Source organism: Camelus dromedarius, chromosome 11 (assembly GCF_036321535.1).
Source record: "Camelus dromedarius isolate mCamDro1 chromosome 11, mCamDro1.pat, whole genome shotgun sequence".
Lineage (NCBI taxonomy): Eukaryota > Metazoa > Chordata > Mammalia > Artiodactyla > Camelidae > Camelus > Camelus dromedarius.
The window spans coordinates 44,768,874-44,782,290 of NC_087446.1; the positions used below are offsets into that span (position 1 = coordinate 44,768,874).

At 38.6% G+C, this 13,417-nt stretch overlaps 1 protein-coding gene across 5 annotated transcripts in view; it reads right to left on the reverse strand.

Annotated features, from left to right (window-relative positions):
- The window catches only part of XPOT (exportin for tRNA), a 134,090-nt gene that overhangs the window by 22,165 nt on the left and 98,508 nt on the right, over positions 1–13,417 (reverse strand). For 2 of the 5 annotated variants that reach the window (XM_064491744.1, XM_064491743.1), the window contains 4 exons: positions 6,475–6,608; positions 3,307–3,389; positions 1,303–1,359; positions 550–619 (listed from right to left, as the gene is read on the reverse strand). In XM_064491744.1, the coding sequence (XP_064347814.1) occupies positions 550–619; positions 1,303–1,359; positions 3,307–3,389; positions 6,475–6,534 (270 nt within the window). In that variant the 5' untranslated portion in view covers positions 6,535–6,608. Of the gene's footprint in view, positions 1–549; positions 620–1,302; positions 1,360–3,306; positions 3,390–6,474; positions 6,609–9,710; positions 10,067–13,417 lie in introns of those variants that run through there. The other 3 variants (XM_064491745.1, XM_064491746.1, XM_064491742.1) reach the window with 3 other exon arrangements.

Genomic DNA, 13,417 nt, shown 5'->3' on the forward strand with positions numbered 1-13,417 from the left:
GCAAAATTTCATGGGCAGAGTTCTACTAGTTCCTGTAATTTTTTCCAAGAAAAAAAAAATTGAATGTCTTTTCTTCTAACTGCTTGCTCTTTAAGCAAAATAATTCTAGCGACACAACTATTTATATGTTAAGATTAGCTAAAATTACTGAAAAAGAACATAATGTGAATGAAGAACTCTACTGGCTCCTTTGAAAAGGGTTCTTTGAGAAGAGGCTGTCCAGGAGGGCTCACCTTAAGTGTGAACAGAAAAGCTACTTTTGTCAAATAGTAAAAAAAAAAAAAAAAAAAAAAAAAAAAGTTACATTTCAAAATCAATTTCCACCATTCGTCACAGGAAGATTGAGTTTCAGTTGTTGATATAATTTTAAGTTATTGCTAAGTTTTCATCTACCCGTGATCTTCAAAACCAGCACTTTCTAAAAGAGCTACATGATCAAATGGAGGATAAATGATTGACATTTCTGAGGTGAAGTTGCAAACTCTTGCAAAAACAAAACTTTAAATTAATGATAATTTGAGGTACTAAGTGTAAAAACTACTATTTTACCTGAGCTTGAAGCCAAGATATGAGCGTCTCCCTAATTAGTTGTTGTTGAACAGTAGTTAGTTCTGAATATCTGTTCAAAATAAAGAAGAAAAATAATAATGGCTATATTTGGTGTCTGTGATTTTTTAAAAAGTAACAGCCTCTTGTATATTTCAAAGAGAAAATTCACATAGCACTCAGTGATCTAAAACTCCCTAAAATAAAATGATAATACATCTCACCACTGCTTTAAAGATGGGGGTGGGTGTGGCAGGTGGGGTATCAATACTGATCTCAGTTTGATTTGTGGTTTAGTTCATGTTAAAACAAAATGGCAGCTACATATTTTTTCAAATGGAAATATGTCCATGTTCTGAGGTCTGCGGTTTACAGAATAAGCCAACAGGCAAACTAAGGATCCCTCAAGTAGCCATTCGTTGTTTTTGTTTAATTAAGGCAGAGATTCTAAATACCACTGCCCACACTGCCACTCAACTCTAACAGAGAGTCGTCATGTAGAGAAACAGGCTTGTTGCTAGATCTGATTTTTTCCAGAGAAGCTGAAAATCTTTTTTTCTGTCAAACAGCTGGATTTTTATATCTAACCAATGAACTCTATTTTTAAAACACGTTGGGATAAATCAAAATGCATCTACAAGCTGATTTGACATATACCATCAATTTACAACCTATGTTATAATGTCCCCAAAAGGGAAAAGCTAATTTAAAAAATGACCTCTCCCCATAAATCTTGGTAAGAAAAGTCTTACTTACTTGTATTTAACTTGATGTTCCAGTACTTGAAAGCAGAAAAACTTAATGTGATCATCACTGGGGGGGGGGGGGAGAAAAAGAAAAATTAGGTAAGCAGAATATGAATTGGGGAAAACAAATCAAAGGTTAAATAGTAATGAATAACACAGTTGAAAAGTTTCTCAAACTAGACCTTTGGCTTGCTTTCTATTTATTGCTCTGAAGTATTACACTCACAACCACTTGTTTAAAAAGCTAAGAGAACTTTAAATATTATACAATATTCAGTGTTTTCATTTAATATGGCAAGCAGAATAACCTAAATAAATAAATAGATAGATAGATAGATAGATAGATAGATAGATAGATAGATAGATATGCTTTGCAAACAGAAGGCATTCCTCCTAAATTTTAGATGTTAGAATTCCTGGAACAACACCTACACTTACAATAAAAAGGTTAGGTCTAAAGAGACAAATGATAGAATAGCCAGAGACTGAGTCACATCAAAGATGGTCAAAGTCATACTTAGAAGTTCTATTGCAGCCAAATGCAAAAAATAGTCACCTGGACTGGCAGTCCAGTCTCAAAATTCAGACAGAAAACCACATTACAAATATACTGCTCTTATAAAATGGGAGTAAAAATCAATATCCACCAATTATCTACTTCCAACTGTCTCTCAAGGGGTGATGGCAGAGTTGCACTGAGCCAGATACAAACACTGATCAAGCCCTTTAGTGAACAACAATCTGTTCATCTTAAGACAGTTGGTTTCAGCCAGGCTTAGTCATGGAACAATTTTTCACTTATAAAGCTAACTAGTCAATACAAGAATGGAGAAGTTACCTTCATTTAGACTATTATCAATTAACCAAACAAAATAATTCCACACTTAAGAAAATGAAACTTAAGTTTTAAAAGTTACATTTAATTAGTATCTCTCCCAAGACCTTACGGTTTCTATTCTTACCACGGATGGCACTGAAGCTTACCTAACTATACAAGACTTCAATCTTCCATTCAAAATATAAACTATAGGGAGTCTTTAGTTAAAAGCCAACCCTTATTTACTCTACGACATACAGATGTTCTCAAACCCAGCTTTCACTAAACTGGAGCACTTGCTTTTGGCTATAAATTGTAGTGACTGATACTTACAGCATGCCAAGAACTCTATCTGGGAGCCATCACTGACCCCGAAGAATTTCTACTCCCACTCGTATAGCTGTTTGTTTACAATTGGCAGTTGTGTTTCCACAAGCCTCACTATGTCAGCTGCACTTCTTTTGTATTTGAATAAATTAATTATTATATAAACTAATGAAATGAGTATGATCACAGTTCCTACTTTTGTAAAAATTAAGTTGAATGCTTTAGAAAGACTTCATAGAAAGTCACACTGCAATGGGAAAAACCCTGTACGTATGTCATGTGGGCCAAATGACCAGAAGACCTGGAGAAGTGGGAACAAATAAATAAAAAGCTTAGTAATCTGCACTCATTGTTGCCCAACCCACTATAGGGACCCAAAGTGGAAATAGTAGATGATGAATTATGGGTGTGATCAATGTTAAGAATGATGAAGTGAATGCTAGTGGCATAAACACAAAGAAAACACCCTGGTCCAATATTAGAAAGGTTAGCAACTGAATGTTAATATAAATTAAAAATTAAGATATATATATATAATTTATGATTACTTCCTGTACCAACTTTCTAGAAAACCAACTATCCTTCTCCATCATAAGGAGCTAAGGAATTTTCTATTGTACTATATTCTAGTTGGGATCTACTGCCAGGCACTCAGAATAAGTCAAAGGATAATTTTAATGAAAAGTCAATTCTAGAATAGCCAAATTATCAATTTACTATTTTTCTCATTTCTACACTGAATAGTTTTCTAAAACATAAGTCATAAAATGTTTTTATGAAAGCATTTTCCAAACAGGTGAATGTAACAATCCTGTCAAGTTTACAAAAATCTAAATTCTTCTACAAGTCAGGCAAATTTGTTTTAATTACCTGTATGTCCTCTGGGCCAGAGCTTCTGCACACACCTGCCAGGCATCCGGGGAAATCTTCAACTGCTCAAAATAGGCCAGGGCCTGTTTTAAGATTGCAAAGCAACAAACGCATTTGGAATAGTCAATCTCAGTCCCCTGCCAATATTCGACAAAGTTTTCTGGAAGTAGCAAACCAACAACAAATCAGTGACTCTAAAAAACATCATTTGATCTAATGTTTAACAGAAAAGCAAAGTATTTCAATTCTTCAATTATATCTATTATGTAAGTTCCCTAAAAAGTGAGATTAAAATCGGAGTACAACTGCATATGAACTTTGGATAAGTACCAAATAACTGAAAAGGTCAAAGCTTTAGGAAATGTGTTTCTCATTCCCCTCTATTCTCGAATTCTGGGTCTCGTTATAAGAGCAAGTATACACTAGAATGGATGCAACACCAAGTCCACATGCTCTCTATCAGGCTGCTGGGAAAATGGGGGTGACCTCTGCCACTCTTCCACTAGGATGCTGCAACTGGCATACATGACAGATACAGGGTTCACACATGACAATGGGCAAACAGTCATCTTAACTTGTAAAAAATAAAACCAAGAAAATTAAATCATCTCTAGAAACACTGCTAAATGATTTTAAAGCAATTATATACTGAACTACTAACCTTGAAATGAGTTAAAAACAATCTTAAGCCTTAGTGAAGCCTAATTTCAATTAGTCAGTATTTTTTAAAAATGTGGTTTCTGCCTCATTAGTGATGATATCAATTTTATAGGTCTTGTCAGTAACTTAAAAAATGAAACAGAATAGAGAACATTAGAGTGTGCTGCACTTAGCAAGAATAACTTATTTTGTGTAACTTGTTTTAGTCATGTGCGTATATATAATATATTCATATGTATGTATGTTTATATTATACATACATATATACTGGGTCAAGATATAAAATTATTTTTTCCATTGGGTTAGAGGTTAAAAAAAAAAAGGCCAAAAAAACCACTGTATTTAGATGACAGTTTCCTATAGCACGTAACTATGAATGAAGGAATGGGTTTTCATACATAGTAGCCTCAATGGCTGCTCCCACCAGCAGAGGACCAGGTAAATGAAGATGAGTAGACAAAGATTACCAAATACTATCTTAAGTGTAAATACTGTCTATCTTTAGAAATTAAGAATATAGGAACCCAAGCAGCTACAAAATAATCTAGTTTAGGTGTCCTAACAACACCTGTTCCATGAAACCGAGAGTTTCTTTTAGAAGTATCTTACAGACCAGGGCAGAGGACAAGGCTGAAGTCAATCATGCATATTGCATTGCCACCTAATACTTCACTTACCAAAAAACGGGAAGAGGTGTGATCTGATCCAGCTGCTAGAATGATCACTGACATACCATTTTCTTTAAATAATATCAAGTTTTAAGCCAAAGACAGATATTCTATTTTTCAAGTGATAATCACTTGAAAATTTTCAGTTTTTAAACTAGTCTTTGCATTTTAAATCCATGTGATACTAGCATTAAAAAAAAATTGTGGCAATGATGAACAAGTCAAAGCTTTCATCATCCAGATCTTCTACCTCACACTTGCTTTCTAATGCTCTATTGTCTCTAAGTGGCAAAAGAATCAGTTCAGCTACTTTTACTGAAAACATGTAGAAAACAGAGAACTGCAGACAGACAACTGGGAACTGGGGTTGGCAGTCATTTATCTTACTACAAAACTGAATTAAGTTCCCACTACTCCTGAACTCCAATGTCAGGACTATCAGAACTCACTAATCCTTAAGACTCCTTCATTTTCATCCTAATCAATTGTTACTCATGTTGGCTTAATGGGATATCAAATTAAGCCTGGACTAGGATGCTTAACATGCCCATGACCGCTAGAACCCATTTTTGTTGATGAAAAGCATATAACTTCTAGATAAAAACCATCATCAATCTGAAAAAGAAAAGCACTGCACGTTAAAAAAAAGTCAGATGGTGGAGTTTAATTAAAAAAACAAAGGAGTTCAAAGAAGGACTCTCTTCCCCCCCAAAACCAGAGAAGTTTATTTGATAAATAAACAGTCAAAAGCTTTTAGTTATAATGACCATGTGATACCAAGCCAGACTAACGGTACAGATCTATGATGCTTCAACTCTGTGACTAAGGGTTTGACGGTAGGTAGCTTAAAGGCCCTAAATGAAAAGAAATATTTGTCCACACACAGAAGACATAGACTTTTAATGACTTTTCATGTCCTAACCAGTTTGATAGGCATCCTGTAATTAGTTAGATATTTAAACCTCAATTCCTGTTATTTACCTCTGTCTGAAGGACTGGTTACTTCTTTTAATAGCAGAGGCATATACATGGTACTACGCTGGAAACCACTCAAGATTTCTTTTACTACTTAAAATAATTCCCACTTCGAAGTAGAAAAACTGCTATATTTTGTGAGATTGTTAATCTGATTAGCTCATTTATAAGAAATATCCTTTACTATAAGAAGCAGAAAGAAAATACCTTGTCTTCCACTTACCTTATACTTCAAACCACTCACACGTCTTTTAAAATTTTAATTAGAGGTTTGTTCTTTAGGTTTTTCTTTTATCACTCAGCTACAGTCATGATTACAGGCATAGGCTGCATTATGTTTGACTGTTTATACTTACCCAAATATCCCAGCACCCCATAAAGGATTCTTTGTCACGTGATCATTTTATGCAACCTGAGACATGGCATATTAAACTGCTTACTTACATGTCTGCCTGGACCAAATAACAAGGATGTTAATTATCACTAACATGAGCGCTAAACTTGTTTAGACCAAGCCAAGCAATGGGAAAATATAATTTGTAATAATATGTATGCCTGCTACTATGGAAAATCCCTTGAACAATCCTCTGCATGACAACTTTTAAATAATTAGAAACGATTATTGAGACATAGAGAGCTGCCTTGAATTATCTAAGATTTTAATAGTTCAGTCAACTAAAGAGAAAATAAATCATAATCACTCACTGTTTCTGTATTCAGAATACATTCAAAAACCTCAGATTTGTTTCTCTATTTATTTCTACCCAAATTAAACCTTTATCAGATGTAAATTTTTGATTCAAGTCCTCTAATGCAAATCTTTACATAACATGCTTTAAAAAATGATTAAGCCGACTTAACTTACCCTTTGCCTGAAGTCTGAATCAGCATTTGGATTTAGCCCTAGAAGAGCCTGTTCATCCATTCCTGCTGCTACACTTGGAGTTTTCTGATCACAACAGATGTGCCCTCTGATTCCACAGAAGAATCCACAAACATCTGCACACACGTATAGAAAGTTGAAAGAAAACAACACTTGATAAACAAAACAGATAGATAACATTAAGGAAAGAAGTTTAAGAGTTAAAAGAACTTCTTTTCTAACTATCCGAATCACAACTAAAGAAGCCTAAGTCTCAGAAGAGTGGGCCTGCTAGATACTCCATTAATGTGGAATTTTTAAACATCTAAGGTATGCCATTTTCTTCTTCAATATCATCAAAAAAGTTAGCAAGTAATTATTTTCCACTTGAAATAGAAGCATCCAATTTATGGAGTGCTGTTCCTACTACTGCCAGCAAAGTACAATTGTGCACTATATTAAGTAAATAAAAAAGACAAATCCAGAGATTATCTTATTATACTAATTATTATAATCTGCCTACTGCCATTTATCAATAGCACAAACCTTAAAAAAAAAAATTAGAATGGCTGACCAAATACTGCCCTCAGAGTGCAACATCCTTATTGGAGAATCTACCAAGTACTTCAGAAGAAGTCAAATGAAAAAGGAGAAGAGTGAAAAACAAGTCATTTAGCTTTTGAACAACGGGCTAGCTCTACCTTTTACGGATCTCTGCTCTTGCCAGCCCAATTCCAGAAATGTATTTCAAAAAATATTTTTTAATAGTAGCTATAAAAATCAACAATTTAATGCTGACTACTCTTACTTAAGAACTTTTTAGTCTCTGGAAAGTAATGCACTTTTTCACAATATAGGGTTTAATATTCTCAAATAAGAACGTGATCAGCTCCAAAGGGCAATGGATTTTGATTAAATGTATTATTTGCAGAAAAAAGAAAAAAATTCTTCCTGAGGTAAGGAGACCAGGTCTTACTACTCCCATTAAAAGGCTGTGAAGCTTTTTTTTTTTTTTTTTTAATTATCATAACCAAAGAGAAGACCAGAGCCTAAAGAGGTCAAGAACCCAATGGGGACGGGCGGAGGGGGTGGAAAGGAAGGGGCTTCACAGCCTTTTTGGAACGGTGAGGCCAGGATAAGATCCAGGTTAAAGAAAAAATTCTTACTACAACATGCTTTTCTGTCTCCCCCTGGGCCTTCCTGAATCAAATGATAAATCAGGATATGTGCTGGGAGCCTTGGAGAAGAAAGCTTGGCCCCTTCTCTCACGGTTACCATCACACTCGTGGACTACATGGAGGCAGTGTAACTCACCACTGCCCTCAGGATTAAAATCCAAACACTTTCCAGTGACTCCTCACCATTCTGCACTCCAACCCAGCAAGACCAGTGGTATTCTGCCTTTCATCTTCTTTGCACACACTGCTCTTTTCTTGTTACGTGGTTAACCCCTACTTGTCCTTCAGAATTCAACTTAGAGATCACCTCTTTTAAGAATCCTTCTTTGACCCCTATTGTTGAACTCTCCCAAACTGGATTAGATGCCCCCTCTAAGTGCTGATATGCTATCTGCTTACTACTTTTTTTCTCATTCACCTTAAAGGAAGGAGTGACCTTCTGAATATTCGTCCCTATGTCCCTAGGACATAATATAACAAGTTTTGGATCTGGAAAGCCCAGGATTGGTACTCTAATCTTGTCATTTTCAAACTGGGGCCATGTGGACAACTGTGAAACCTGTGAGAGCCCTTTCTATGAATGGGGAAAAGAGCATCTGCCTCATAAAGTTGTAAAGACTTCAATGAGATAAGGTATGTAAAGCATGCCTGGCACATAGTAGGCTCTCAATAGGTTATTTATAATTCATAAGCACATGGGGAATGGGAACTACTTGGAGCACTCTAGATTTATCTTAACATACCAGTAAACTGGCATTTTGAACAGAGGGAAAAACAAAACAGGCATCGGTTCTCTGCCCCTTTCCCCTCAAAAAAGACAAAATTTGATGACAATTCCCCTGAAAAATGCACACACAGAAAGAAAAGAATCCGAGTTTCTATGAATCTCAGATTGAGGAGTCCTATAAAAGATTCCTTGAATTTGGCATGGCTTTAGGGGAAATTGCATAAGCTAGGTCACTTGGATTCTATCAAGGAAAACAGCAAGTGGTCCTAAGGAAAAAAATATCGCAAATAAAACAACCGAAGGAAACAAACTTGTTACAGTTGTTAGTACAGAAAGAATCCCCCACGGTGAAGGCACTTGGATAAAAATCAGTATGCAATAGTAAATTATCTATATGTGCGCAAACAACTGAAAAGCTAACAATCTTTGCAAAAAGGTGACAATTTTCCCAATAAAAGGTTGTGCATGAACATAATGTTCTAAAACGACATAGCCGTGCAGGCTTAAACATTTGTTGCAATGCGATAAACACTTCAATTATGTATCTAGCAAATGTTCTTCTGGGGGGAAAGCGAACAACATACTTAAAATATTAAGCTCTAACTTTTCGACAGATTAAATCAAGAATCAAAACAATTTGGAAAAATTCCTCTACACTGTTCAAAGATCAGGACTGAATCTTTCCACGCTTTTAACACCACGCCGACAAGTCGCTTTTACAAAACGTAACTTCCCCCAGCAACAACTAATTAGCACTTTCAAAAAGTACTCGTTTTTTCTGGTCACAGAGAAACATCATGCTTCTCTACTCCTGCAGAAACGTGAAGGGAAGAGCAAAAATGGCGTGTCCATGCTGGCAAATTACTACAGAGAAATAATACTTTTTTCTTTTTTGTCCTGGGGATGGGAGGATGGGGAGTGGACCAAGTTTGAGTTCTCTGCAGTTGAAACTGGTGGGATACGCTACAACTATTACAAATGGGCACTTTTATTATATCGGGGGCTGCAGACGACGGGGGCCCTCCTCGGCCGGCCTTGCCCCCTTCCTTCCCTCGGATCCCTCCCCTAAAGGAAGCCTCGTGGCAATTCGGGTGATGAAACACTCGGCAACGAGCGGCCACGCACTTGGGGACGCGCTCTGCCGTGGCGGCCGCAGCTCGGACCCACCCCCACCCAGTCCACCCAGGCTCGGGGCGCACCGCCATGGAGGGCCCCCAGCCCGCACCCCTCCTCGGAATGGGGGCTCTCCGGGCCAGTCCTCCCGACCAACTTCCCCGCAGCCTCGCGTGGACCAAGCTGGGTCCGAGTCCCGCAGCCCCCGAGCCCCGAGTCACCTTCTCTATCACTCCATCCCTCCTCCCCGCCTGCACTCCCGACGTCTGGTCAGCGGAGCAGAGGGGCGCCGCAAGCAGGAGCGGGGAGAGCGGCCCTCGTCCTTGTTGCCGTCGTCCTCCGCCACGGACGCAGCGCTAACGCCGGAGACGGAGCTGGCCGGGGCCGCGCGCCTCTCGCCGCTCCGCGTCCCCTGGCGCCTTCTCTTGCGTGGCGCCGGGCCGGCAAGATACCAAGCAAGCGGGCGGGGTCGGAGCCCCAGGAAGGGAAAGAGCGCGAGGGCCGGCTAACGCCGCCGCCGCCGCCGTCGCCGCTGAGTCAGCGCGAAGCGCGCTCCCCGCGTCGGCGCCGCGCGGACCAAAGCCAGCAGCCTCATGGAGCGTGCGGACGGCAGACCGCAGGCCCGGGCCGGGCGCCTACAATTCCCAGCATGCAACGTGCAGGCGGCGCTTCCGGGCGGTGGGTCGCACACGCGCGCCGGGCGCTTGCTGGGAGGCGTGGTCGCCGGGGCCCGCGATGCATGCCGGGATGGGGCGTCCGGCAGGGATGGGGCGTCCGGCCCGAAACCCTCCCTGCTGTTGAATGCCTTGTAACTTCTGCCCCGGGATGGGGACCCCCTCACCTCACACACACACCCCCGGTTGGAACTGCGTAGCAAGTTCCATAAACGCCTCGACAAATAGTTGGTAGATTAGAGTACAGAGCTCCCGAGAGCTGCCTGACTTGATCCAAACCACGTGTGAGTCAGTTGTTTAATTGCTTTTCTATGGTCCCACGTGTTCGCCCGCATGAGGATCCTCCGATGAGCGCTGAAATTTTTTTTAATTTTCACTTTAAACGTACTAACATTTTTGTCATTCGTGAAAAGAAGGAGCGCATTCTTGGGTAGTCCTACTCATAGGTTTCTTCTGTAATACTATTTGTTTATTCACCGATTAGTTTATTAGTGAATAGAGATCGTACGAGCTCAACCTGCGTAGATTTGAGTCCCGGCTCGCCCTACTCCCGTCAGGCACCACCCACTCACTAGCTGTTAACCTCAGTTTCAGGCACGTTACATAATCTATCTGTACTTAAATTTACTCGTCTGTGAAACGGTGGATGATAATAGTACTGACCTCAAAGGGTTGTTGTCAGGATTGAGATAATGCATGTGTTTGGCAAACAGTAAGTGCTCGGTACTTAGGTTTCTTTGTTGATTATTAAGTATGTACTGATACAGACTAGGTTGCCCTCACAGGGACCACAGTGAAAAACAAAACTTGGGAGAGGGGAATGGAAAGAAAGTAGAATAAAATTAATGTAACAATTTAACAGCTACATTTATTTAGTGAGCCACCATGTGCAAGACACTGTACCAGGCATTTCATCTGTAAAGTATCTCGAATCACTTTTGCATCACGTTTATAATTTACTTGTTTAAAATGTCAGGCTAGGATTCCTGTCCTATTTCAGTGCATCCCCAGAGTCTAGCACAGTGCCAGCCTGTAGTTAAAATTCAATGGGTGAATGACTGCATAGATTCGTACTTTAGCTGTGTGGGTCAACTACTGACTTTGGAGGCCCAATACTAATTCTGATCCAAGTGGCTCCAAAGTCTGTAATAAGTCCAGTGTATTCCACAGTATCATCCTAAAGAACCTCAAAATGCAGTCTGTTGTATTGTTACTGTCTATATTTGCCTCTTCCATTTGTAAATTCATTTTGTGGATACTTAATATGTTAAGTATCACTACGAAGTTTATCTACAGCTTACCTACTATCTACAGTTTATCTAGTAACATTGGCCTATTTATAATTGTAAAAATTTCTCAATTTTGTAAACTCATATTATTTTGGAACAAATAGGGAAGTGCTTGTAGTCAAACTGAAGAGGCTCTGAGAGGGATGTTAAATCTGACTATTCCATATTCTGGGTCCCCCATCCATAAAGGGATGGACAGTTTTTCATCTCAGACTAATATAAAATTCTAGTTATCAAAATGTTGACAAAGAACAGTCATTATTTTGACTTAAAGCACATATGCTTGCATATGGCAGTGCTTTTATGTACCAAATGCCAACATTTTTTAGCATTTATTATGTGCCAGAACAGTTCTGAGTGTTCAGATATTAATCCTCACAATGAGTCTGAGATAGGTACTAGCATTGTGCCCATTTTATAGTTGAGGAAACTGAAGTTCATAAAAGTTAAGGAGCATAGCTGGGATTCAAACCCTTATAGTCTGATTCTAGAGTCTGTGCATCTAACCCTTGTCTCTCAAATGAAGTTCATAAAAGTTAAGGAGCATAGCTGGGATTCAAACCCTTATAGTCTGATTCTAGAGTCTGTGCATCTAACCCTTGTCTCTCAAATGAAGTTCATAAAAGTTAAGGAGCATAGCTGAGATTCAAACCGTTATAGTCTGATTCTAGAGTCTGTGCATCTAACCCTTGTCTCTCAAATGAAGGTCCATTAAAGGATGATGACATTGTAGAACTACTGTACTAAGTCAGTTCTTCTTACTATAACTATGCTGAGGCACCTCTCTTACAACAATAAAATTGTTCCCATCCCATATTTCCCTTTTCTTTCAATTGCCAGAATACTTGAAAGAATTATGATAGATAACATTTATATATTTCATTGTGGTTTAAATATGCTTTCATATAACTTTTCTAATTTGTTCCTCTTAATCTTGTAGGGATGGAGCAGATATCATCATCATTTTTAATTTACAGATAAGGAAACCAAGGAGGATTTATTTATTTTTTAATTTACTTTTAATTGAAGTGTAGTTGATTTATGCTACAGTTAGTTTCAAGTGTACAGCAAAATGAGTCAGTTGTACATACTTACGTACACGTTTTCAGATTATTTCCCATTATAGCTTATTATAAGAAACTGAATATAGTTCCCTGTGCTATACAGTAGGTCCTTGTTGTTTATCTATTTTATATATAGTAGTGTGTATATGTTAATCTCAAACTCCAAATTAATCCTAGGAGGATCTATTTTAAGCAACATCCTAAATCGCATAGCTAGTAAATGGTGGGCTAGAACCCTAGACTCTTGAACGTGGATTGCTTGTCTTCAGTACACCGTATGCATTACCTACATTTAATCTTCCAGTCACTCACTTCTTGTAATTTGTTTTCTAATCCCAAATCACTGCTACTAAAACTATTCCAAATTATCCAACCCTGTGACCATTTTTATTTATTTCAACTTTTCTGTTGACTATTTCCTTTCTCCTTGAAATTCTCTCCTCTCTTGACTTCTGCCCTGTATTATCCTCAAACTCCCTTTACTTTTCTGACTACTCCTCTTTGTCTTTACTTTATTCCTACTTTTGTTCCCTTAACATGACTTCCCCAAGGCCGCCTTCTTAGCATCTGGCTATTTGTTTTCTGCACTTGCTATCAGTAATTATTTCCATGGCTTCAATACTCAGTTCTACAAAGATGACCTCCCGTTCTCTACTTCTGGTTCAAAGACTCCATACTCCCAACTTGTGTTACCAGACACCTATACATAGCACTAGCACGCCAACTATAACATGTCCAGAACCAAAGTCATAATCTTACCCACAAAATACATCTCCCTCCTGATGTGGCTATTTCTGCCAATGCATTCAACCCCTCAACATAACTCAGAACTCTTAGGGTCACTATTGTCACTTTCATGTTCAATGACCCAGTTCAGTTTCAGCATAGTGTCCATCTATCA